Raw genomic sequence first — 24,929 nt, 5'->3', positions numbered from 1 at the left:
GCTGGCACCCACTGGGATGTCAGGTGATACAGAAACAATTCCATATTAGTTTCCTGCTCCGTAAACACACAGAGAACGATTATGTGTGTGCTATGAAGCTATTAGAAACGACACTTTGTAGACTACTTTGAAAATGCGCAAGTGAAGTAAGTGAGAAAAATCAAACACAAGATACTGTGTCCACATGGACCACTGCCAGGCAAGCTTGCATTTGTGCAGTGACAGAGACAGGAAGACAAGTAAAAGGCACAAACTCAGTATAACATTCAATACCTTATTTTGTTGAAGTTGCTTCACTGTGTAAGAAAAAGATACCAGTTCAAAGCTCTGTTCTATTTGTACAACAACCGTGAGTTGACTCTGCAAGCTCCACCGAATACCCACTGCCTGTTTCGGTGACAGTGACAAGCACAATCGCTGCTTGTTAGCTCGAGTACAGCTTCTGGGGAGTTGATGTCTGTGATTTGTGGGGACTTCCGCCTTAATGAATTATATTGACACCACAGCACAACGATCACACTGGAATCCCTGGGTGTACAGGAAACGTTCTCAGCCCTGTGGGCTACACTATGGCCACGCGGCTTCCACCGTGTCCTGCTCGACGTGAACAGAAACTGAGTGCTGTGAGATTCGGGAGACCACGGAAGCCAGCAGGTAACGGGGGTGTGAGGTTGTGGACCCTGGGGAGGGTGGGCCGTGGACAAAACTTGACATCATGTGCTGGGCGGGATTGGGCATCGCCCCAGAGAGGGACCTAACACACAGGTGAGGCCCTCTTCACCTGGCACAGTGGGCCACGCTGACACTGGTCCACCAGTCGGTACCTGAGCAGGCTGCTCACAGCATTCTCCCCACCACTGCCCCGAGCGGTGTGTTTCCTCTGCCAGGCAGATGGTGGAGAAAGTCCAGCGGAGGAGCAGCGGGTCATCAGCTGCATCAAGACACCGTCGGCTTTCTCAGACGGAGCCCAGGTGTGCCCGGCGCGTCCATGCAGCACGCACAGCCATGCCGTCGCCACACGGAGTATTTCTTCAGAACCCGTGGGGTCCCAGCCTGACTCAGGCCCAGGAGCCAGGACTCCACGCCCGGGCAGCCCCGCAGGTAAGGACGGACGGGGTGTGTGCGGAGTGCACTGGCCACAGCTGCTGACCAGGGAGATGCCGGATGAAACGTCCCTGCCTGTGGCCATCCCGAGCGACTGTGAGGAGAGCGGGTCCCGAGGCAGAGCCGTGGTCCTGGGCGCCCGTCAGGGCTCGGAGGTGCGGCCGAGCGCGTGCCAGCGCTTCACCAGCTCCTTGGGCCTGCTGAGCATCCGGTCCCAGTGCTCCAGCTCCCTGCCCCGCGTGTACATGTAGGGGCCCACCACCACCCGGCCCAGCGGCCGGCTCTCTGCGGGAGAGAGAGCGCTGGTGTGCTCCTGAGCACAGAACGCGTCCCCAGCAACATCCCCAGCGACCTCTCTCACCCACTCACCCCTGCCCTGGAAGGAAGTGGCAACGAGCACCAGCTGACGGCCCCCAAAGGGGCCCCCTTTGCTCTGGGGCTGGAAGGGCTGCTTCTCCCCCCAACTCCACCCCCAGAGGTGGCGGGGGAGGGGAGCCCAGGTGGAGAGCCCACCCTCAGGGCCACCCCCTGCCCCGTTCCCTGCTGCGGGGCCACGTTAAGCCTACTTCACCTCAAAGAGCTGAGGGAGGAAAGGGCCCCTCCAGAAAGAAGGCCTCTTCCATCAGTGAGAACATTCGACAGTGCTGTTCACCAACTGCCACAGTGGGGAATGGCCTTAAGTCCAGTCCATGGTCCCAGCCACTGGTCCCAGACAGTGGCAGTGGGCAGCAGGTACGGGGCAGTGCTGGAGAGCTGGCTGGGATAACTCGCCCAGGACCCTAAAGGCTTGTCTAGAGGGTGCGAGGAAATGCGGGGCATGCCACTGCCCACAGCACCAGGTCCCTTGGCTGGTGGCAGGCACTGTGCTGCCTCCCGACCTCTCCGGAGAGCTGCCCCCGGAGGGGTTGAGTAGCAGAGGCCATTGCTTAACCTCTTTCTAGGGTACCACACAGAGTCCAATCGGACTCCGGCTGGGCACGAATCCCAGCCCTGCTGCCAGTAAGCTGCATGTCCCTGGACAAGTGTCTCAGCCTCTCTGAGCACTAGTTTCCTTAACCTGGGGACAGAGCTCATGCAGCTCCTCCCAGGCCAGGGCAGGAGGCATTCGCTCTGCCTGAACATGCAGCAGCCCCTCCCCTGCCCGTCACCCCAACAGCCTGGGGTGGGGGGAGCAGCCTTACTGTCCCCTTCCAGGCTCTGCATCACTGTGAGGCTGAGGCTGGCGGTGTCCAGCTCGGTGGCGTCAGTCTTGAAGCTGAAGGTCTCGTTGTACACGGGGTTGATGGAGCCCAGCACAGCCGACGTCTTCTTGCACTTGACGAACTTGTTGTGGTTCATCAGAGACACTCTGACAAACACACCTAGGGCAGCGCACACCAGCGGGCTGAGGAGGCGGGCAGGAGCCCAGCCCACGGGGGCGGTCTGGCTAGGAGGGCACGTGCCCAACCCGTGCGGGGTCCCGGCGGCAGGAAGCGGTGGATGGGCGTGCTGCCTCACACCCTAGGAGCGCTCCGCTCCCTCCCTGCTCCTTCCTGTCTCAGGAACATGCCCAGGGCTCAGGCTGGCCCTGTTTACCGGAGCCTGGCACCACATGCCCGTGGGGACCACATGCGCACTGGGTCCTCAGGCCTGCTGGGGCCCCTTAAACACCTGCGTGTTCAGAGGGCTGAGATTTTGAGGGTGGGGGCAGAGGGCTTTGGATCTGCAGCGGAGGGTCTGAGTCCTAGTTGGCTTACAGTGACCCTGATGCAAAGACCAGCAGGTGGCCGATGACCACCACTTCGCTGGGGCGACCTGTGTAGGGGTGGGGTGAGCCAGGGCCCCCTTCCCCCGCTCCTGTGTTCTGGGAGGCTGGGGGACAGGTGTACTGCCTGCCCAGCGTTGGTGCCCTAGTGAGTGGGCAGTCCTCCCCTGGGGGAGGGGTGTGGGTGGTGTCCTGGAAGAACGGGACCCCTCAGCTGACGGAAAGGTGGAGGTGGAGGTGGGCAGGGCAGTTCGAGGAGCTAAGACACTGCCTTGGGAAACGGAAGGGCCAGGACTTGGTCTTGGGGTCAGGGTAAAACCCTCGGAGGAGGCTGAGGACATGCAGCCTTGGGTTCAACATGGCAAGGGGCTTCTGGCACCGGAACTGTCCACAGAGGGAGGGCACGTCTCATGAGGTAATGAGCCCTCCGTGATGCGGTATATGCAAGCAGAAATTGGACGGTCAGGGGTGAGGGTCGGACTCTAGCCCCAGGCCCCAAGCTCAGCGGGCAGGACCTTCCCGAGAAGCAAAAGGGAAGAACTCACTGACAACACCCTTGTCCTCCTGGAGCCGGAGGCCCTTGGCACGCAGCACGACCACGGTCAGGCGGCTCAGGTAGTCGTTGTAGCCGAGGCAGAACTGGAGGTCGCCAAACTCCGAGGGAGGCTGGGGAGGCCGAGATGGACGCGCCCTAGCCTCGTCACTCTGACAGGTGCCTCCCCGCCTCCTCCCGGCAGTGCACAGGACACAGCCACAAGGTCTCCTTTGAGCCCCGCCGCCATTTACTAGTTGGGGACACTGGGGTCTGGAGAGCCGCGGGACTTGCGCAGTCGTGTGGACCAGACCTAAGGATCTGTACCCAGGTCTGCAGGGTTCCAAAGCCTATTCTGAGCCACCTGTCCTTCCTGGGGGGTGGGGGAACTTTTCCCTGGGCTGGACTATTTGTGGTGTCACTTTCACAGCTATCTGACCGGGGTGGGCATCCAAACACGGATTTTTCAGGTCTCTCTAGTGTGTAAGGAACTCAGGCGGCCCTTCCCTGCCCAGGGGAGAGGCATCCCCCCAGCCAGCAGCGTGGGGCCTGGGTCACTCTCGTAAGGTGGTGTGCAGTATGTGAGGGCTGCCGCTGGCCGACAGGCGCTGGGCCCTGTGCACACCCGCTGGCTGCCTGCGGCACTGCCGACACTCTGGTGACCTCGACCTTACTTCCAGGCTCTCGGCCTCCAGGTCTCTCCAGATGACGCGCCGGCAGTCACCTGCCAGGGTCTCGTGCTTCAGGGGGAACAGCACCTGGCCCAGGAGCTGGTGTTTCCTCTGCCTGTCCACGTGGTACACCGAGAACCTCAGCACCCTCTGGGTGACGCTCTTGCTGGACACCTGGGGGAGACGCGGGGTTGGGGCACGAGAGGGTGTGACTCATTGTCCTGAGCACAGGCACTTTAGGGGAGGGGATGTCTCAACCAGGGACCTACACCCCCCAGAGCCCGGCATTTTCAGGGGATCCTTCTCAGCAGTGGGGCAAAGTAGCCCCAGGAAGTGGGAGTGTGTGCCAGGGCCTTGCTACCCAGAGCGTGGTCCGAGGAGCCACAGCGCCCACTACCACCTGGGGCCTTGTTAGAAATGCGGGAGCCACGGATGGGCACCTGCCATTTAGCAGGCGCTGCAGGTGTGACATGCCTGCACAGTAAGTGTGAGGGCCCTGTCCGGGGCCTGGGACACTGGCCTGCCCTGCCCTCTGCATCAGGCGCGCCAGCTCGGCCCCCGAGACTTGGCCTCCTCACCTTCGAAATGGGGATATCACCCCGGTCTCAGCGCCTGACCCATTAATACTGGTTTCAATACTGATTTTCTCCTCTCCCCCTTTCTCCTCCTTCCCTTTCCCTTTCACGGCATGGAGGGGCAGGATCTAGTTGGGGCGGGATGGGAGGGCGAAGTGGTGAGTGGAGAAAAATAAGCAGGCAAGCGTGACACGTGGCCGTGCAGGCCAGCAAGGAAGCAGCCTCGGATCTGGTCCTGAGAAGAGTGGATTCACCTGTTAATTCTCACAGCCTTGGCCCCAGCAGGGTGGCCCGGGACCAGGCCCCACAGCCCCCCTCTTCCCAGCTCTCCACCTGGGAGGAAAGCGCGAATCGGGGTGCCGGCCTCGGCAGTCACACTCTTCCTGGAAGCTGGCCTCTCCTTACCTCTTCAGCCAGCCCGAGAAAATGTTTGTCCAAGGCCTGTCGGCAGACCTTGATTGCCGGCTTCCCCCGAGGGGCCCGGTCACCTGCTGAGGCTCCCAGGCCCCAGCGCAACTGGCTCAGTGCCCTGACAGCCTGGCTACGTCCAGACCCTGACCTGCCAGCCCAAGGTGCGGCAACGGCTCCAGGATGGCTCTCGGACAGTTCCTGTCCCCACCTCCACCTTCCTTGGATCATCTTGCCAGAAACTCCACACTGCTCCAGGGCTTTGGGGTGCTTCCCTTGAACCCCACGGCCCAGGGCCTGGCATTCACTAGGTGCTCCAAAAACGTGTTTTCTCTTTGTCTCCTCCAGACAGACAGGATAGGAGGAGCTCAGCCTTCTGGCCACTCCCTCTCCAAGTCTCTCCTCCGCCCGCCCCATCAGGGGTCGGTTCCTCTGGGCCCTGACCCTGCGGGCTGGGTAAAGCAGAGCTGGTGGCATCGAGGGTACCAGGGCCGCGGGGTGGGGCTGGTGCAGCAGGCTGGGGCTCTCCTGCACAATGCCTGCTCCTTCCCTGGAGGCCGCAAGACCCCAGGCCCTGCCTGCTCCAGAGGCCGTACCTGGAAGATGAAGTGCTCGTCAAACTGCGGGTTGGAGGTTTTGCGTTTGGTCTTGGACTGGAGGAAGCGCCGCTCATCGGGCAGCAGGTGAAGCTTCACCAAGGGGCTGCAGGTCTCTGAGGGGGCTTGCAGCTGCCGCGCCTTGATCAAGCCCACCAGCAGCCGCTCGGCCTCCTGCTGGTATTCCACGGAGAACCACAGCCGCCCTAGGCAGCCAGCAGGGAAGTCGGTCTCACTCTTGTCCTCCGAGAACTTGTAGAGCTCTGGGTTGATGGCCCCCACCACACATGTGTCTCCTGCAATGGAGGGTGGGAGGGCTGGCAGGGAAGGCAAGGGCGTGGAGAGGGCAGCAAGCCCTGTCCCGGCCCATCCCTCTCCACTGAGCCTCAGCTGGCTGACCACATCCGCCCCACTCCCTTCTCCAGACTGAACACACCCCCTCCCCATGCGGCTGCTTCAGGAAGCCTCAGCACGGAGGCGCTGCGCAGCCAGGCCCGGGCCCCAGCAGGGTGCAGCGTTCATTTGACACTGCCCCGCACCGCTGCCCCTGTGATCCACCCCACCCCTGGAGGTCAGGGCTCCTTTCAGGGACAAATGTCCAGCACCTGGCCGGGCCCCTTTCCATGGTGTCTAGAGAATGACTCAGTGATAAGGTGTTGCCTTTTTTCTTCCTCTTCGAATTTGAAGGGCCAAGCTGATTACCGAGTGGTTGCTGGGAAGCTCTCTCAGGGGATCTTCTGTGGTGGCAGAAAGCTGTGTTCCCAGCTCCTAGCATTCTGCCCTCCCGGTTGGCCAGCCCATCCTTCGGGAACAGGACCCAGCACAAGTTCTGTACCTGGGTATGCCTGGGTTCCAAGGCCAAGTCTGTCACTTATGGTCTCTATGACCTTGGGCAAGGCACTGTTAACCTTCCTGAGCCTCAGTTTATGACTGTGTAAAATGGGGCGATAATTCTTCCCCACGGAGTTGTGCTGAGGTCTCACTCCAAAATGGCACGAGGCTATATCTCACCCTGCATGGGGTGCGGCAGGCACTTGGTAAACGAAAGTACCCAGAAAGAGTGGTCACCAGGCAACCCTGGCATCCCTGGGCTGGTTCAGGCTGTGTCTGGAGCTAGGCCGGTGACAGCAGATGGGTCCACCTGAGTGGACCCTGACCCCCGGGCACCCCCGGCGGGAGCACTCACCAAGGTTGCTGCTGGGGGCATGAGGCAGGAGCTCCGGGGCTGGGCAGGGGTCCCGTGGGGCCTGAGCCCACTCTCCACTGTGCAGGGGCACCCAGTCTCGGCCTCGGAGGGAAGGGGGAAGCACAAACGGCACACCTGGAGGCCTGTCCAGAGGGAGGGGACGGCAAGAGGTGGCAAGTGAGTGGTGCAGACTCAGAGCACCCAGCCAAGGGGGTGGAGCCCAGGGGCTGGGGGAAGAAAACCAGTGGGAGCCAGGAGGTGCAAGAGCACCGTTTTCAGGGCCCACACCAGCACCCTCCACCCACCGCCCCCCTCACAGTCAGAGCCAAGCCCTCTGTCTGCCCCAGGCAGCAGGATGTTGGAGAAAGAACACAGTCTCTGACACCAGCCTGTGTGGGTTTCGATTCCTGTTCTACCTCTTGCTAGTTGCTGCTATCTGGATCTGATAACTTGTGTCCCCTGAGCCTCAGTCTCCACAGCTGGAAAATGGGGTTCATAATGCCTGCCACTAGCCTGGGGTGAAGTTTCTGGGGTTTGTGAACGCTCCTGGCAAGGTGACCAGCATGGAGGAGGCACTCTATTAACAGGACTTTCCTTTCCCAACCCACCCCAAGGGAAACGCCACAGGGAGGGCCCTAGGCCAAGGCCAGGAGCCCACTAGGCCCCACATCCTGCCTCACCTGCTGGGTGGGGTCCTGGCATGCGGCTCGCAGAGCTTGTCCCCATGTCTGCTGGAGGTGGCTGTGGTGGCCACGGCTGGTGTTCCTGGCAGCTCCTCATAGGCAAGGGTGGCACAGAGCCTCCTCCACAGACAGCAGCTCACCCCGACCAACAGCAGCAGCAGCCCCCCGGCGATGCCCCCAATCACCAGGGCCAGCTGCTCTGGGGACAGAGACCACCAGGACTGTGCTGCCTCAGGGAAAGCTGTTCCCCTCACCCCCCTGGCCTGCTGGGGGCACACTGGGGCAGCATCTCCGCCCTGGGTTGGATCCCAGAGGGGCACAGAAGCAGGCTTCCTGTGTCTGCAGGGCAGGGGTGCTGCTGGCTGGGCTCTGCCAGGTCTCAGCGGAAAAGCCATTTCCCCTGGGGTCCCAGTGCCCTGGGCAGAGCATTCTGGTTTGCCTCTGAAAGCACCTGGCCCCGGCCTTGGGATTCTGGCTGGAGCATTTCCTTGTGCTTCTGAGTAGAAATCGGACCTCCCCTCACCACGACCTCCGTTTCCCCGGGGCTCCTGTGGAGGCTGGTGGGGGAGGAGGGGACAGGGATGTGCTTGGGTGGGCGCCATCCCTGAGGGAAAGCCCAGGCAGGAACCGCTGCCCTCGCTTGCATTCAGGACTCCATTCTCTGGGGTCCTGGAACCTCCTGTGCGGCTGGACTCCGCTTAGGTTCTGTAACCTTCTCTAGCACCCACTCCCTTCCCTAGCCCGCTATCAAGGGGAGCCCATACTTAGGGCAGTCGGTGGGAGGCGGTGGAGGTGAGGAGAGGGCAGCGGGTATGAGAAATGCAGGTGCTCTTTGCTGCTGGCACCCCGCGGGGACCTGGAAGGCTTCCAGATGCTTGTTCCACTCACCAGCAGCCCAGGCTGGGCAAAGAAAGTGCGGGCTCCGGGGTCTGGACGGGGTGGGGTGGTGAGAAGGCGGGACCCCTACACTTCCTAAGCCTCAACCGACTGCGAGGAGCGAGACCCAGCCTCCACTCCACCCCAGCACCCCCCAGGAGCGGGGCGGCGGCGGAGGCAAGTCCTGGCACGGGCGGCCGAGGGGCCGAGGGGCCGCCGCGCTGGGGCTGCGATGGGGAGGCGGGGGCACTTACCCGCCATGGGGCTGCTCCGGCCGGCCCTTGGGGCCCTGGCCCGGGCTGGGTCTCGCGGGCCGGGTCTCGGGGGTCTCGGCGCCTCCAGCTGCGGCTTTGGCGCCAGCTCTTAAAGCGCGGCGGGGCAGTGGGACGTGCGCGGGGGCGGTCCGTCGTCGCGCCGCCGCCGCCCTGCCGCGATGCTGGCGGCCACACGCTGGACGGCTGGGGCAGGGACTCGGCGCTCCGAGGCCGCAGCTCCGCCCAGTCCGGGCCTGGCCTCGGCCCAGGAGGCCGCGGAGCCGACCGTGCGCTGCCGGAAACCGCAGGGCTCCGGCCAGGGCGGGTCTCGGGCGCCGGTGCCAGGGGCGCCCGGGGCTCCCTACGGCTTCGGCCAGGGCGGGATGCGCGGGTCGCCCCCTCCCGGAGGGCAGAACTACAGCTTTCTCCGCACACGTCGGACAGAGGGCTGTACCTGGTTCCTCACACTCGGTGGCTTTGGCACGAGCCTGCGCCCTCCGCCGATCCTCCCGGGGCTGCGGCTGCGCCTCCGCCGGGCGCGGCTCCGACCCTGGCTGGAGGGAGCCCTCCCGGCTCCCAGGACGAGTCTCCGCGTCCGTCTGGGGCCCGGGCTGCCGGTCCGACCGCCCCGGCGCTGCAGCGCTCAAGCGAGCCGTTCGCTGTCTCAGCAGACAAAGTAACCAGGTCGATTCTCAAGCCGGACCTGGGTTCCAACTCAGCTTCCCCACTCGCCAGCGTGCGATTTGGCCAATGTAACTTCAGCACTCTGGGCTCACTTCCCTCATCTGAGTGAATAGCGCCCCTCGAGAATCAATGTATTCCAGGGGCTCTTACAACGGCTCTTACAACGCCGACTGGCCCGGCGGTGGCTTACAGTGCACGTAGGGGTGCTTACGAAGGTGGCGCAGCGCGTCCCCGCCGCTGCGATGGTGATCATCGGATGGAGGGCAGCGTCACCTGGGTCCCCTTCGCAACCACAGCCCCGTTATCATGGTGGTTACTAGAACTCAGGGCCGGCGCCCACCAGTCCAGTTTGGTGATCACGGCCTCGACGGAGGGGCTTTTGTAAGGGCCCGCGCGGCGCCGCCCGGTCGGTGGATGCGCACACCAGTGGCGCCCACCCAGCGCCCCGGTGGAGGCTCTGGTGGGGAATGTCTGAGACCTGAGGCGTTTGTAAGTGGAGACCAAAAGGAGTATGTGTGAGTGAGTGTGAGTGTGTGTGTGTGTGTGTGTGTGTGTGTGTGTGTGTGTGTGTGTGTAGGGGCAGCGGGATTGGTCTTGTTGTTTTGCAGCCTTGAAAGTTGTGTCCAAAGACAGAGCCTGGGCCCTGCTCCGCTGCAGCACCGGCGCCTATAGCAGGAGGCCGTGCAGGCAGGCAGTGTGCCTGAGGCCCTGCGTCGCCGGAGCTTTGGATCACTTGAGGTGGGATGGGTGGTGAACTGGGGTTCCCCTCACCTCCCTGGGGCAGGGTCTGGGAGCCGTGGGTGCACCTATGTGTGGAGGCAGCAGCCACTCACCTTCTGGGGTCTGGATGGGGGTGTGGGGGGGTGGTGAGAAGGTGGGACCCAAACAGTTTGCCCAGCAACTCAGCCCGAGGAGCTGGGCCCCCTGTCTATTCCACCGCGGCCGGGGCAGGCAGGGCATTGCCCCACCTGCCTCCTTCCTCCCGCACACCTGCCGGCTGGGCAGTCAGATTGGCTGCAGTGTCTGGAGAATCCCAGGCCCTGACTTCTGCTTCTCCCAGTGACTGTGGGGGCGGTGTCTCAGGAAATAGGGCCTGGGATCCCCGCTAGACCTCCCATGTTTCCCCTCAGGTCTGAGTTAGATATGTTTCCGTATTAGTTTCCTGTTGCTGCTGTGACAAATTGCCACAGATTTGCTGGTTTGAACCACAAATTTATCTTACAGTTCTGGGGGTGGGAAATCTAACATGGGCTGGCAGGGCTGCGTTCCTTTTGAAGGCCAGGGCAGAAGCCGTTTCCTTGGCCTTTCCAGTTTCTAGAGGCGGCTGCTTGCATCCCCTTCCTTCATCCGTGAGGCCGGCAGCACAGCCTTTCCCCATCTCCCCTGCTCCGGGCCATTTGCATGTCAACGCATTCTGCCTCCCTCTTTCTAGGACCTTTGTGATCACTCACCAGATAATCCGGGATGGCTTGTCATCTCAGGATCATTAACTTAATCACAAGTGCGAAGTCTCTTTCCCTGTGTAAGGCACTCTGCTCACAGGTTCTGAGGACTAGGCTGTGGGCGTCCTTGGGGCTTCGTCGTGCTGACCACAGTGTCCGTGCAGCCCGTGGGAGGGAGGGTTTACGTTCCCCTCCTCCTGCCTGGAGCTCTCAGCGTGGCTCAAGGCTGGGCTCAGGCAGCTAGCAAGGCCCACGTGACTGTGCGTGGTAAGTGACCCTGTGGTAACCCTTCAGTTGCCTTGACCCCTCCCCCCAGCTGCCCTGCACCTGGTCTGCCCACCCCCATGGGGCACGGCACCCACCCGCACCAGCTGCCTCCATGGGGACCTGAGCTGCGCTCGGGCTATTCTGGGTGGGGGGTGGGGTAGTGGGTGCTCTTTGAAAAGGGAATGCCTTGTGGCCAGTCAGAAAGTGCCAGGCCCAGAGCTTCCATCCTCCCCACTCCCATGCTGTGCCTTTCCAGGGCTCCCATCTTCTTCTTCTTCCCTGGCTGTCGCCAAGTCCTGCCCACTCTTCCTCCTGGGCCTCACCCGGCTCCCTCTTGCCGCTGCTCTCTCCCTGCCTGAAACACTCGGAACCCTCCCACCCTCCCGCCCTCCTCACCCACTGCTCACCCTTCAAGAGGGACCTCCAGCAGCTTCTTTTCTGTGAAGCCTTCATCACCCCCTCTCCTTCCCTCACTGTCCTTTCAGCTGCCACGTGGGTATGGGACTCTGCCTGTGACTGCCACCCACCCCACTGCTCCCGGCAGACCAGGCCCTCTGTGAAGACGGGGCCGCATCTTATTCAGCTCCGCATCCCCAGAACCTGGGGCCAAGGCTGCGCTGGACAGTCGATGAAGGGCGTGTGTCCCGGGCATGAGCTGGCCCCGGCTTCTGCCTGCGTTCTCCTGCATCACACTTCGGGGCCTGGCAGGAGAGCCGCACCCTGCTCCTGGAGACCAGCCCTGCGGCTGGCGCTCACGTTCCAGCTCTGTCTGCGAGCACCTTGCACATCTAGCCAGCCCAGTGAGCTGGGAGTTTTCCTCCTCCTTCCTTTCTGCTCCTGATGTTCTGGGCACTGGGATGCAGGCTCAACCTATACCATCCCACTGAGCCCTGCCTCAGGTCAGCCCTGTGGGGCCAGGACCACCCCCTCAAAGAGGCTTCGTGGCCTTCCCAGTAAGTGGTGGAGGTAGGCCCAGTACCTGGCCCCTCCATTCCCTCCTCCCCAGGGAGCAGCTGAAGGGCCCATGCAAGGCCCCAGGAGACCATTTCCTGCGGACCAGGCCAAGAGCCACAGGCCCTGTGGTCAGACTCCCCTCCACCCACTGTCCCACGGGGGCTCTGAGACCTGGCTGGCCTGGTGCCAACTCCACAGAACAGCCCGGCCTCCTGGGTCTGGCTGCAGCCCTGGCTCTGCTTCCTGTTTTCAGATCTTGCTCCTCCCTGGGTCTCTGGAGCTGGGAAACCTGGAAACAACAGCAGACATGGTTTCTCTCTTCCATAGCCAAAAGGAAGTCATATTTCCATTGGCAAAAGCATTTCCAAGGAGGGTTGCAGGAAGTCCAAGCGTTTAAAGGCCTGCAAATGCCTGCAGGTGATTAATAATTCAGTGCAACGGATGATTCATGAGAAAGGCCACTTTCAATTAACCTTAAGAATCAGCCCCTGTCTAAGGAAGTGTCGTCTCTCATCACTTAGGAACAGAGAGGCCGTGGCAGGATAAAGGCCATGCTGAGAAACATGTTGAAGAGTGTTTCTCACATTTATGCAAATACCACCCTGGTCACCCCAGGTCCCTCTTTGTGAGGCGGGGAGGTGTTCCCTCCCAGCATCCTGTCTCCTGTCTGGTTCTGCCAGGGTGGCTCAGACTTCACTTCCTGCAGCCTCTTCTTTTCAGGAGCTCGGAGGGAGTTATCTTTCCTTGTTGGATCAGAAGCATCCCTTGGACTCCACAGAGCCACACTGGCTCCCAATGTGTCCCAGCCTACGGACAACCACTCAGGGTGCCAGGATGGAGCCCAGGGCCCTTGGATCACTCCTGTCTCCCTGGAGTGGTTTCTGCTCTCCCGCCTTCCTGCCCCCTGCCTGGCAGCCTTTCCCTTCTCCGGGCACCAGAATCCTGCCTTTTCTTTAGAAGGAACCACTTTCTCCCCCTTCCCTGTCTGCATGGTACCTGGCACTCACCTCCTCACACCTATTTCGGGGACTTTGCGTGTGACCCAGGCTCAGCATAGTACATTTCCTGGCCACAGTGGTAGGTTCAGGGGTGGGCCTGTGACCCCCAGGAGGCTAATCAGGACCAATCCTGGAGTTTTTGCGGGATCTACTGGGAAAGAGACACTCCCTTTTTGGCAGGGGTTGCGGAGCTGAAGGAGCGGAGCCCGGGTCTGTGGGGAGCACATGTGAGCAAGAAGCCGGCCCAGGAGCACAGGACGGAAGTGGAGAGGACAGAGAGTGGCTGCTGCCTCTGGAGCCCTTCGTCATGCTGTGCTACCAGCCAGCTGTCCCAGCAGGGGGGAGCACGGCTAAGACCACACCACTAGGAAGGGGCTGAGCCGGCTTTGGCGTGAGCTCTTCCAGCCCCAGGCTCCTGAGCACCGAGGCTGCCCTCAGCACAGAGCAGAATTCAGGAACTGAGGCGTGGCTTGTCTTTCCTGAACTGTCACCTCTGGTCACTCAGCCATCCCAAGGTGTACTGACCCTTCGAGGGTGGGGTCTCATCAAGCAGGGCTGTTTGTGGCAAACGACAGTTAATTTATGACTCAGCCTCCCCTGCCCACTCCCACCTGTCCGCTACCCTCCCCGCTGCTCACAGCCGCCCCACGTTCCCAGGGGAGCAGTGTGCTCAGCCCGGCAGGGGCCGGCACGACCTCACTCCCATCGCCTGGGCCGCATTCTGCTCGACCAGCCCCTTTGCAGCTAGACTGTCGCCCAGCAGTGTTTGGGTCAATGACACGAGAGGGCATCTTCCAGGGGGCTGCCAGGAAAGCCTTTGTTTTTTGACGTATCAAGATGTTCAGTTGATGCGTTGGCTGAGACACAAAGTGAGCTCTCAAACTCCAGAGCGGCGGCAGACTAACGTGCATGTTTCCACCAATGATGGCTGAGAACCCGCTGGACAACTTGCGCCCAGTGAAAGAGGAAAGGCTGAGCAAGGGGAGAAGGGAGGAATTTGCCAGATTCCTTTGGCAAGGGTGAGTGTAGCCGTGCTGGGGCCCCCAACTGGGGTGGGGGGTGAGGCACAGCAGGGGCAGCCCGCACTGCTCTGAGAGCTGGCAACTGTGGCTTGTGGCGTGAGATGGCCAGCTGCTGCTGAGCCGAGGAGTAGCGGCACTTCCTCTAACATGAGCCACAGGCTGCAGATCTCGGGGACCAGATATGTAGCTTGTGACAGGAATGTGGGCCTGAGTGAAACGAGGAATTACCTTGGCCTGGGCCTGGGACTTGTCAGGGTGTGAAATGTGTGCGTATTTCCCACAGCCAGATTCGGGCCATGTGATGGGAGAGCCGGGTGTGAGCCCCTCCGCTCCTGATCACAGACCTACCCTGAGTGGGGGCTGGCGCCAGTGCAGCGGAAGGAAGGAGGGGAGCTCTCCAGGGGCCAAGGAGGGAGCAAGTGGTTTCTGGTTGATCCGCTAGGGTCAAAGGAACTCCGGCTCTGGAGCAGGGGTGGGGGATGGACAGGTCTTTAAGAAACCTTTCTAAGTGCCCATCTGAGCATTAAACTCTTCCAGATCCGGACAGCATAAGGCCATCTTATAAGACCATCCTCTGCTGATACTCTGACCTCAGAAGTCTGCTGTGGCAGTGAGAAAGGAGAGGATGCTGACCATGCCACTCTCTCAGGGGGTGGCGGGTTGTCTGTGGTGGCCCTAACTGGGGCACATGGGAAGACTTAGCTCAAGTTTGCAGATTTTTTTTTTTTTTTTTTGAGACAGAGTCTCACTCTTTTGCCTGGGCTAGAGTGCCGTGGCGTCAGCCTAGCTCACAGCAACCTCAAACTCCTGGGCTCAAGCGATCCTCCTGCCTCAGCCTCCTGAGTAGCTGGGACTACAGGTATGCGCCACCATGCCCGGCTAGTTTTTTCTATATTTTAGTTGTCCGATTAATTTCTTTCTATTTTTAGTAGAGACGGGGTCTCGCTCTTGCTCAGGCTGGTTTCGAACTCCTGAGCTCAAACAATCCACCCGCCTCGGCCTCCCAGAGTGCTAGGATTACAGGCGTGAGGCACCGCGCCCGGCCGAGTTTGCAGATTTTGTTGTTACCTGGGCCGGCCTTGCCGATGACTCAGTTGGAACTGCAAGGGCAGCGGAGAGAAGGGAAGTAATGTCCTCCGAATACCCACACGGTTCCACGTGTGGCCTCCATAGGGAGCTCAGGGCTCGCTCATGCCCTCTTTCATTCCCTAGAATAGATCCTGAGGTCTTAGACAAGGCCATTTTATTGGATTTTAGTGCTCGATGCTGAGCTTTCACTGTAACAAACAAGTCAGTTAGAAGTGCCTGTGGGGAATGTCGTTCTTTGGTTCTGTGGAAGATTCAATCACTGGTCCCACGTCTTTTCCCGGCACTGCCATTGTAGTTCCTTACCCTTGCAGGATGGTGGGAAACGTACTTCCCTGTGATTTGACTTTGAGCTTGGCCATGTGACTTGCCTGGGCCAATGGAACATTGGCAGGGATGACGTGAGCAGAGGCCGGAGATGTGCTGTGCGGTGGGCCTTGCTGTCTTGTGCTTCGGCCATCGTGGTGAGAAGAGCACGGCCCGGAGAGTGCTGGTTCCAGGCTAATGACAGATCTGTGGAGCAGGTCCAAACCCAACTGGGAGCCTGGGCTCAACCCGCCCCGCCTATGCCGCTGATGGCAGCCAACCTGCAGACATGGGAGAGAGATGTGAATGCTCGCGGGTAACGCCACAGATTCTGTGAGCAGCAAATGCTGACCAAAACACTGTCTCTCTCTTTGTGATTCCTTTGGTGGGACTAGAGTGGTGAGCTGGGCAGCGCCACACCCCTTGTGCCCCTCCACACACCTCGCAGCTGTGGTGGGGATGGGGGTGGCCATCTTGCTGCTTCTCCTTGCTGGCTGGCTTTGGTCGTCTCTGGAACAGCCTTCATGGCTGTGGCAGCGGTAAAGTCTGACCTCTGAGTGGTGGCAGCAGGCTTAGGGGAGACAGAGAAGGCTCAGGGAGGACATCTAGGGCTGCTGTCACTCAGCATCCTTCATCTCTCTTTGACTACACTGGTACCTCCCTGCGTGTGTCCTGGGAAGGCCCTCTCACCTCCTCTTGGCTGTGTTGACTGCACCCTCTGCTTCAAGCTCGGAGCCCGGAGCGGAGAGCGATGGGGTAGTGGCTGTCATCGGTGCAGCGTGTGACCAGTCTATCTGGCTTTCCTCCTTTCCGGCAGGTAGTACAAATCCCCCTTTGGGGTTAGGCATGGACGTGTGATTTGATGTGGTGCAAAAGTGTGTGGCGAGAAGCCTCGGTGAGGAACAGAGTGCTCTTGTCAACCTATGATTGACATACAGGACGAATGAGAAATAGACTTTCATTTAGTTAATCCACTGACATTTTCACGAGGTTGTTAGTGCAGAATAACCAAGTCTATCCTGACACAGGGGGGCTTTCCCAGTGCCCAGACATGGCCCCAGGCAAGGTCACGATCATGCCAGTGAGGAGCCGGGCCCTAGGCCTGAGCTGGCATCAGTGGTGCCCAAGTCCTCAGGGCGAGGGCTGTGCCAGTGGCCCTCACGACGAGAACTGGGAGTCCACAGCTGCAGGCATCGGGAAGACCTTTCTATCTGGAGCCGCCATTGATGGCACATACAAGCCTGGTGACCTGGCCACTTGCTCACTGGCCAGCCCTTCAGGCAGTGTCTCCATCTCATCACTGAGGTGCAGAAATGCGTGCCGTGAGGGTGTCCCACATAAGTCCCAGCGCGTCCTTGCTTCCCTCTCGCGGTAACCGCAACCACGTTCCCTCGTCCCCCAGGTGCACTCCGCTGGCATCTCCCGGGGTAAGGGGAGGTGCGGGGTGCAGATGAGGCCAATCAGATGCTTTCGCTCCAAAACTTGAATCTTGAGTGGAATAATCCAGACGAATTGGAGACTGATCAGAATTGATACGCCCCAGCGGTGGCATCCTGAAGAGATCACTCATTCGATCCTGCTAACTAGGTCCTTAGAGCTTCACTTGTAGTTTTTTCTGGGCTCTCTGAAAGGACTGCACATACCCCGGAGGTTCCGGACCTAGAGCTGGATGCGGCAACTAGTTGAGAACCTAAGTCCCGCACTGTCTTCTGTTGCAGTGGATATGAATAGCGTTTTGGTGGTATATGGTAGGATTGCATTATCTTGAGAAAGAACACTTTAACAACTGTGTTTATGGCAAGAAGGATATGTGTGAATGTTGGCAGCCAGAGCTACAGATTGCAGAGGACGTTTGTTGTTTCGCCTGTTCAGCATCCATTCTTGTTTCTTCTGGTGATGAATCCCACATGTCCTCTCTTATTCTCAGGCCATGTTATTGGGTCACCCTGCTTCTCCTTAACTCCGGAGTCTCCATGTAGGGAGGGCCTGGCTAGAAGAAAGGACAGGTGCCACATTCTGATGACATCATTTAAACCAGTGGCTCCAGCCAAGCCTGGCTGCCCTGGACTCTTCACTTTAAAGAGACAAAGAAAAGTCCCTTTGGTGCTTATGCCAATTTGAGTTGGGCTTTGCTTCTTGAAATCAGAAGAGTAATGCCTAATGTGATAATTCTATGTAGGTATACAAGGCACGTCGGTAGTGGTGCCTGCCATGTCCCCTAGCAGAGGGGACAGCAAGTAAGTGGCCAGAATTTAGACCACGTGACTGTGGACTGGAGAGGGCCCCTGAACCAGGCCCCAAATCCATTAGCTGACCAGGACTTGTGATTTTTCGTTTGGCATTAAGGATGACCTATGCCTATCTGGTTACTTTTTCTTGAACTGGGAGTTGAGAAACACAGCAGGAGTGAGACAGCCAGCTGCGAGAGAAGAAGCGGGGAGGATGCATTAAGGGATGTCGCCAGGAGGAGCTGGGGTGGTGGCCATTCAAGGTTTCAAAGCAGCAGAAAATCCACATCGGGATAGGGCGCCAGTTGGTGGAAAGAGCTGGCAGAGCAAATTCAGGAGGAAGGTGCTCCAGGAAGCTCCAGGAAGGAAGAGATGGAGCAGTGGATATTTCTGGAGCCATCTTGCCCAGTTCTGAGGACTTTCCAATTTTGGTTCAAATCCACATGCATCCTTATAACAAACACATTTTCTCCCAAGCAAGCTTCAGCTCGTCATGGACTTACCTGTCAAGACTGAAGTCAGGCACCTCCTTCACGCTGCCTCCGCAATCCTCCCAGCTCTGGCTGATGATCGTATCACTGAGGACACTTTGGCAGCAAGGGGTGGAAATCTAACCCGAACTAGTTTGAACAAAAAGAAAATTTATTGTCTTCCTTAATTGAGATATCGAGGGATGGGACCAGCCTTAGTCTTCACTGGATTCAAGGCTCAGATGATGTACTCAGGACCCTGCTTCTCTGCACATCCTCACTTGGTCACCCCCGTGTGGCACTACACTGGGCCATGTGTAGGATGGTGGCAGCAGCTTCAGTCCCCACATCCTCTTGGGGAAAAGGGTGAGTTTCTTTCTTAGGACTCCCAGAGACAGTCTTCATTGCTCATCATTGGCTCTAAGTGGGACGATGCTTATCCGGAACAATCTCTGGCCAGGGTGAGGTGATGCAGTGATTGGCTCAGGCCTCGCCACGTGCCTCTCCTCTGAGACCCACCCAGGGCACATGGGCGGAGAGGAGGAGAGAGTGAGTAACTTTTAGAATATGTGTTGAACTGCTGGAAGAGAGACTTCCAGTAAGATTGGCTTAAGCAAGATAGAAATTTCTTTCTCCTGCACCTGCCTGCAGGTAAGCAGCCCGGGAGCCCAGGCTTTTTCCTACCCTGCTGCTCCACTCTCCCTGGGTACCATTTAGCTGGGTGGTGTGAGATATTTCACCCCCACCCCCACCGCCAGCCGGTGGGAACGGGAAAGGGGTAAGAGGAGCGCTCACCTCCCCCACTTCAATCCCACTGGTCAGTTACTTGGCCGAACATATCTTCTGGGAGATGAGGAACTATAGCCTTTTTTTCTGGATTTCCATGTCCCCAGATAAAAAACAGGGATTCTTTAAACATAGCAGATGAGGGTGATCAGGGGGCAGGTGGCAACCTCAGCCCCAGTCTGTCCCTTTGGCCAGCCAAATGTCTGCGTGTCCTCTCCCAGGAGAGACAGCCCCAGAGCTCTGTCCAGTGCCTGCGTCCAGCTCCCAGCCTAGGATCTGGGTGGCATGGCCTGCACCTCAGGTCTGGATGTGGTTGCTTCTGGTGCAGCGCCCTCAAACCTTGAGTAGCGAGGATCTGCCTCCTCACACCCCCTATGCAGCAGTCAGTGAGAATGAGATAACCACAGCGGAACCCTCGTCCGGGAGAAGGGAAAACGGCACCCATCAAATCCTGGTGGGCAGAAATCGTGAAGGTTCCCGAGGAGCAGAGCAAATTCCTTGGATGACAGCCCCTCTCTCCAGGACTTCTCCCTGGGAGTGGATTCTCTGGGCCTGGTGGTCTCCTCTTTGTCTGCTGTCTCCCATGGCCATGTCTGAAGTGGGCATTGCAGGGCTGCACGGCTTCTGCAGCCCACCTCTTCCTGGTGTGGGTTTGGTGGCGAGGGGGTGGTTGCTTTCAGGAGTCAAAAATGCAGGCTCGGCTGGCCAGGCTCGTGCTTTCTTTGGTAACACACACCCCTCAACATCTCAGGTGGCCTTCTGCCTAGTTGCTTCTAGGCACGCTCTTAGGCAGGCACAGGTCGAGTATCGCTTGTCTGAAATGCTTGGGACCAGAGTGTTTTGGATTTCATTTGTGTGTGTGTGTGTGTGTGTGTGTGTGTGTGTAATATGGTTGACATCCCTAATCTGAAAATCCAAAATCCAAAATACTCCAATGTGCAGTTCCCTTGAGTGTGACATTGGTGCTCAAAATATTTTGAATTTTGGAGCATTTTGGATTTTGGATTAGGAATGCTCAACCCGTAATAGTATTGAAGCCTAAAAACTGTGGCCTTTTATTTACCAGCCTGTATATTCTAGACATTGCCCTTCTTCTCAACTCGAGACCAGCAAAACACTCAGCTCAGACTGGAAGGCGACATTTTCGATCTGGTCTGTGCTGCTCAGCGGGCTGTCATCACTGGGCTGAGAGCCTTAATCAAAAGTGCTTGAGAAAGACCAAGGTCCACAGCCCTGCCTCCTGCTGATACCACTTTCTTCAGAAACTTCTCCTGTGTTTGCCTCAGTTTCAGTTTGTGGTACAAAAGCAGCAGATTTTCAACTTAGGTTGTAACCCGCAGGCAAAGAGAGCTTCTCTCAGCCTGCTGTGTTCCCTTACATCCCTGCCTGCCTGCTCTGCCAGCTCCGTCCAGTGCTTCTGGCTCAGGTAGCACTTTGTTGAGAGTGGCAAGAAGCATCCAACAAACACCAACATGCTGAAATTTTCAACCATTTCCTTTAGAGCTAAGGCTGCCTTTCCAAGCTATTGGAGGCATCAGTTCAACTGCTCAGGCATGGCCTAACGAGGATTGTCAGCCTGCCGTATCTAAGTACAGTACTTCAAACACATTTGTAGTTTTGTTACCCGAAGCACCTCTCCTCCAGGTAGAGAATTCTGTTAATTAGTGTATAGGCTTTCCTTCTGTGAGAGAGCTCTCATCACGAATAGTGGTTTAAATAGGCTAGAGGTTAATTTCTCTTTCATGTAAAACCTGGTCATAGATCATCCAGGGCTGACAGCCAAACATACTCCGTTGGGACGTAGGCTAGTTTGTGTTGCCTTCTCCTAAAGGGTACAAACCGCTCGGCACCATGACTTCATTCCAACCTGGGAGAGGGAAGGGGCAAGGCACGTTCCTCCTAAAGGGCGTGACTGCGAAGTTGCTCACATCACTGTCGCTAACACCTCTGCGTCAGTGCCTGGTGCTACGGCACGCTGGCTGCGTGGGGCCTGGGAAACGTGGCCACTGTTCTGGGCACTCATGTTCCCGGCTAGAGGGGTTCTATCATTTAGAAGGGGAAAATAAATATTGGGGGACAAGTGGCAGTCTGTCTCAGGGTGATCCCCCAAACGAAACGGGGGGATGGATTTTGGGAAGCCAAAAAGCCTCAGACGTCTACTCCAGGGCTCTCCTCTGAGTGCCCCAGCTCCTGTTCCCTCCACTCCCTGTGACCTGACCGTCGCGTGTGCATCCGCCATCGCCTTCCCTGAATACCGATCGTGCAGGCCTGGGGACCGAGGCACCTCTGATGCTGCCTGTGCTGCCCGCTCCAGCCTGGGACTCGCAGTTGTTAGGGACTCAGGAAAATGTCTGTGGAATTAGACTGAAGTAGTTACAGGTCTTTCTGGACAAACTACCTTCCATTCATTCATTCATCCATTTATCCAGCCAGCATCTACCCAGCATCTATTATGTGCCTGGGCCCGGGGACTCAGCGTCCTGTCGTCACACAGAGAGACAGCCTTTCCACATAGGGATCCTGGGCTAGAGGGCTCTCCTGCACTCCAGGAGATTCCTGTCAGAAAAGCAGATGCTGTTTGACTGAGTCAAAGCTCTCTCTTCCTTAGGCATCAGTGACACACTGACACACCCCAACTCTCAGCGTGTCTTCTTCCTGAGAGACTCCCACAGATGTCCCCGGTGCTCATTTGTGCTTTGGGCCAGCTCAGTGTCACTTTCCCTTCATCTGGCAAGAGCACCTTGCCCTTCCTTTGGGGAACAACTGTTCCCCACTCTCTGTCCTAGCGCGGTGCCCCCACCCTCCCGGGAAGAGGAGTTGGCACAAGCTGGCCCCTCTGAGAGCTCTCCCTCCGACCCAGGATTTTCGAACAGGGTCAGTAAGATTTGATTTGTGGATTTTCAGATCCAAGGATGTCAGGATCTGGACGTAGGGCTGCTAGCAACCTTTTTTCCCAAGAGGAGAGATTATACTACCTCAGTAACCCCCATCATTTCTTCTTGCCCTTCTGTTTCGTAAGAAGCCATCCGCCCCTCTTCCTATTTAACTCCTTCCTGGTTTCAGTCCCTTGGGGACCTGATGGCAGCAGCGATTCCCGCTCCTTTATTTCCATCCACTCCCTCTCTGTGGGTCCTCGCAAGCTGTCAAATATGCTCAATTTGTTACAACGTGCAGTGGGTATCTGTCTGTTTCTGGCCACCCAGACTGCAAGCCTCAGTCTCGGTGGGGCAGTGGGTGCCCCTAAAGGCACTTGGCCAGGTATTCCTCCATGCATGTCCATGCAAGGACAGAGGACATGTGGCTGTACCCTGGCCAAATGAGCTCCTACTCCACTGGGACTTTGAATTGAGCTGAGAGACATACCAAGGACAAAGGACAGGAATCCTTCCTTCGGTGGTGGTGGCAGAGTGACACCGTGGAGCAAGTGGCTCCAGCTGTTGGAGTCTGGGGTCACCTGGCTCGTGCCTTGAAGAACCACAGCTGGCTCCCCAGCATCAGCTTCTGGGGCTCCCTGCAATCTTCAGACACTGTCCCCTTTTGCCGAAGGTACCCAGACTTGTTTTCCGTTGCTCGAAGTCAAGGAAACCTGCGACACGATGCATCGCGTTAAAAGCAAGCAGGCAGACAAGCAGAAACAAAAGTGAACCCACCTCTCTTGACCCCACATCCCTTTCCAAGTGACGCCTTTCTTTCTTCCCCCTCTACGGCTGTGCTCAGAAGAGCTGTCCGCACACGCACTGTCTCCAGTTCTCCCCTCCAGCTCGTCCTCAGGCCACTCCGGTGGCTTCTGCCTCGCTCACCTCACTGAAGCTGCTTGCTCTAAGCATCTGGTGTCACTGCAATGCCCCCATTTCCTTCTGTCCTTTCTGGCTGCTCCTTTGCCACCCAGAGACGCACTGCCGGGTCCTAAGCCCTCTTCTCACTCCACTCTTTCCCTGGAGACCTGAGCCACCCTTGGCTTCAGGGCCACCCCCCATGCCCGCAATGCCCAGACCTCCTGGGAAACTCCAGTCATGCATGTGCACACTGCCCACCTCTCCACGTGGTGTCTCAAACATCCCAGAGCACACCCCACACTTGCTGCTCTTCTGCCAGGCTTTAGAGTCTCAGCAAGTGGCAGTTGGCCCACATGGTCCTCAGGCCAGAGCCACCGCTCTCTGCCAAAGCAGTCTGCTCATCCCCGTCCCGTCCTCCCCAGGCGCAGCACTAGCTTGTACCTCCAGAACCTGACACGGGAGGAGCTCGGTAAACATTTGATCGAATGACTGATAGCAGCGAGAACACCTGCTTTCACAAATACCATCGTCCCCCCAGCCCTGTGAGGCAGGTATAGTCACTGCCACTCTGCAGATGAGGAAACCAGTGCCCAGACAGGTGAACAGTTTCGCTTGGGCATGGGATTGCAGAGCCAGCCACTATGGGGGCAGTTGGTACTGGAATTCATGTCTGACTCCCCATCCTAGGCTCTCCCTGGGCAGCTGCCACAACCAGAGGTGCCTCCTTGCCAGGCACGAATGGAAGAAGGGGGACAAGAGTCCAAGGCTAAGGTGATGAAGTTCAGCCAGGCGGTGTCTGTGAGTGTCCGGCATGGCAGACATCTGCTGACACCCAACCCCAAGCAGGCTTCCTTGAAACACACTTGGTGAGGTTCTTGGAGGGCTCTCAGGACGCCCAGGGAGCTGGGAGCCCCAGGTCTGAGGCCTGGATCTGGCACCAACTCTCAGTGTAACCACACTTGGCTTACCCCTTCTTGGGGCTCAGCTGACTTCACTAAAAATATGAGTGAGATTCCTGAGATGTGGAGGGAGGGGCCTAATTCCTGGGCAGGGGCAGAAGTGGGTAGTGGCCTCAGCAAACAAATTTCTTATTTGCCCCCTTTGGGCAGGATCCCTCGGGCAGGCTGTGTGTACTGGGGAGTTGGGAGCCTAGGGCCCCTACCTGGACTCCCCTCTTGGGCCTGGGGTGTAGCCATCTGCCAGTCTCCTGTGCAGACTGAGCCCCCAGCCCCCGAGACTGGAGCAGAAGCAGAGGTGGTGCTGGATCCTGGGTCACTGGGAGGGATGAGCTGTGCAGATCCCTCAGCAAAGGGCTGGGCAAACAGGTAGGAGGTCCTCAGGGCTGGCGACAAAGGAGGAGGGCCCACATTGGGACCCAGTTCTCTGAGACGGGGGCCAGGAGGTAGCACAGGCTCCTCTTACTTCCTGGCCCTGGGCGTGCGTAGCAGGAATCCCTTGAGGACAGAAGGGGTCCTGGCAGGCCTGGGCAGGTGGCTGCCTGTCCCTCACCTTCGCGCCCCTAGGCCACCAGCGGCTGTCAGAGACTCAGGGATATTGCGGGAACTTAATGCCTAGGCCTCCAGCCCCGTAGGGCGGGAACAGGCGATCCCATGGCCTGGACCCGCTCCAGGTGTCAGGGGGCGGGGAAGAAGCGAGGGAGGGAGTTTCGGGGCTACAGGGAATTGCGGGCTTGGGTGGGGTCGGTTCACCCCCGCACGGTCCCTGCACACGCTGGCTACTGGAGTCTGTGGGGCCGGCCGGGAGATTAAAGGCCTCCAGTTAGGCAGGCTTGGGGGCAAGGGTGGGGATAGGGACTTGGGCCGGGAAAGTGGCGGTAGATTACGAGCCCCGAGGGGCGGGGCTGAGGACGAAACCTTGGGGAAGGTGTCTTCGAGATTGGGGTCGTGGGGGCTGGGTGGAGGGCTCCAGGGAGCAGGCCGGGAGCCTGGAGTCCAGTGGACCAGGGTCAGGCCTGGCGGCCGTGAGGGTGGAGCTGAGGGTATGGGACTGTGGGGTCCAGGGCTTGGAGAATCCCCAGTCCATGGGGGCGGGTCTAGGAAGTCCGGGGCTGGCGGGGACCAGGCCTGGTATTCGAGGGGGCGGGCCCTAGAGGAAGGGGGTCTCGAGGGCGGGGACGGGGGACAGAAAACTGCGAGAGGCGAGGCAGGATGAAGGACAGGGGGGCCAGGCTGTGAGGAACGGGGTCGCCAGCGGCGCCGCAGACCTCGGTGCGGGGCGTGGTGCGGGAGGGGACTGAGTTGAGGGGCGGGGCTATGAGGAA

General features: G+C 58.8%; 1 protein-coding gene across 1 annotated transcript; it reads right to left on the bottom strand.

Annotated features, from left to right (window-relative positions):
- Positions 1-1,210: 1,210 nt before the first annotated feature.
- On the bottom strand, positions 1,211-8,648 carry SYT15 (synaptotagmin XV). The gene is made up of 8 exons (XM_012651272.1): positions 8,630-8,648; positions 7,497-7,698; positions 6,817-6,959; positions 5,631-5,926; positions 4,055-4,225; positions 3,394-3,514; positions 2,286-2,465; positions 1,211-1,389 (listed from the first exon to the last, which is right to left on the bottom strand). Exons 1-8 carry the CDS (start codon positions 8,634-8,636, stop codon positions 1,247-1,249), a joined length of 1,263 nt encoding a protein of 420 aa, XP_012506726.1. The 5' UTR covers positions 8,637-8,648; the 3' UTR covers positions 1,211-1,246.
- Positions 8,649-24,929: the final 16,281 nt, after the last annotated feature.

The sequence above is a fragment of the Propithecus coquereli genome, unplaced genomic scaffold (genome assembly GCF_000956105.1).
Source record: "Propithecus coquereli isolate 6110/MARCELLA unplaced genomic scaffold, Pcoq_1.0 Scaffold351, whole genome shotgun sequence".
Classification (NCBI taxonomy): domain Eukaryota; kingdom Metazoa; phylum Chordata; class Mammalia; order Primates; family Indriidae; genus Propithecus; species Propithecus coquereli.
Note: the sequence above shows the minus strand (reverse complement) of the source record. Positions and strands in the feature narration are given on the sequence as shown.

What these genes read in the sequence shown, in the direction of transcription:
- SYT15 (XM_012651272.1), bottom strand. An exon ending in ACGAGCACTTCATCTTCCAG is followed by an intron (nt 4,226 to 5,630) that starts GTACGGCCTCTG and finishes CGTCTCCCCCAG; the next exon opens with GTGTCCAGCAAGAGCGTCAC. An exon ending in TGGAGGCCGAGAGCCTGGAA is followed by an intron (nt 3,515 to 4,054) that starts GTAAGGTCGAGG and finishes CGGCCTCCCCAG; the next exon opens with CCTCCCTCGGAGTTTGGCGA.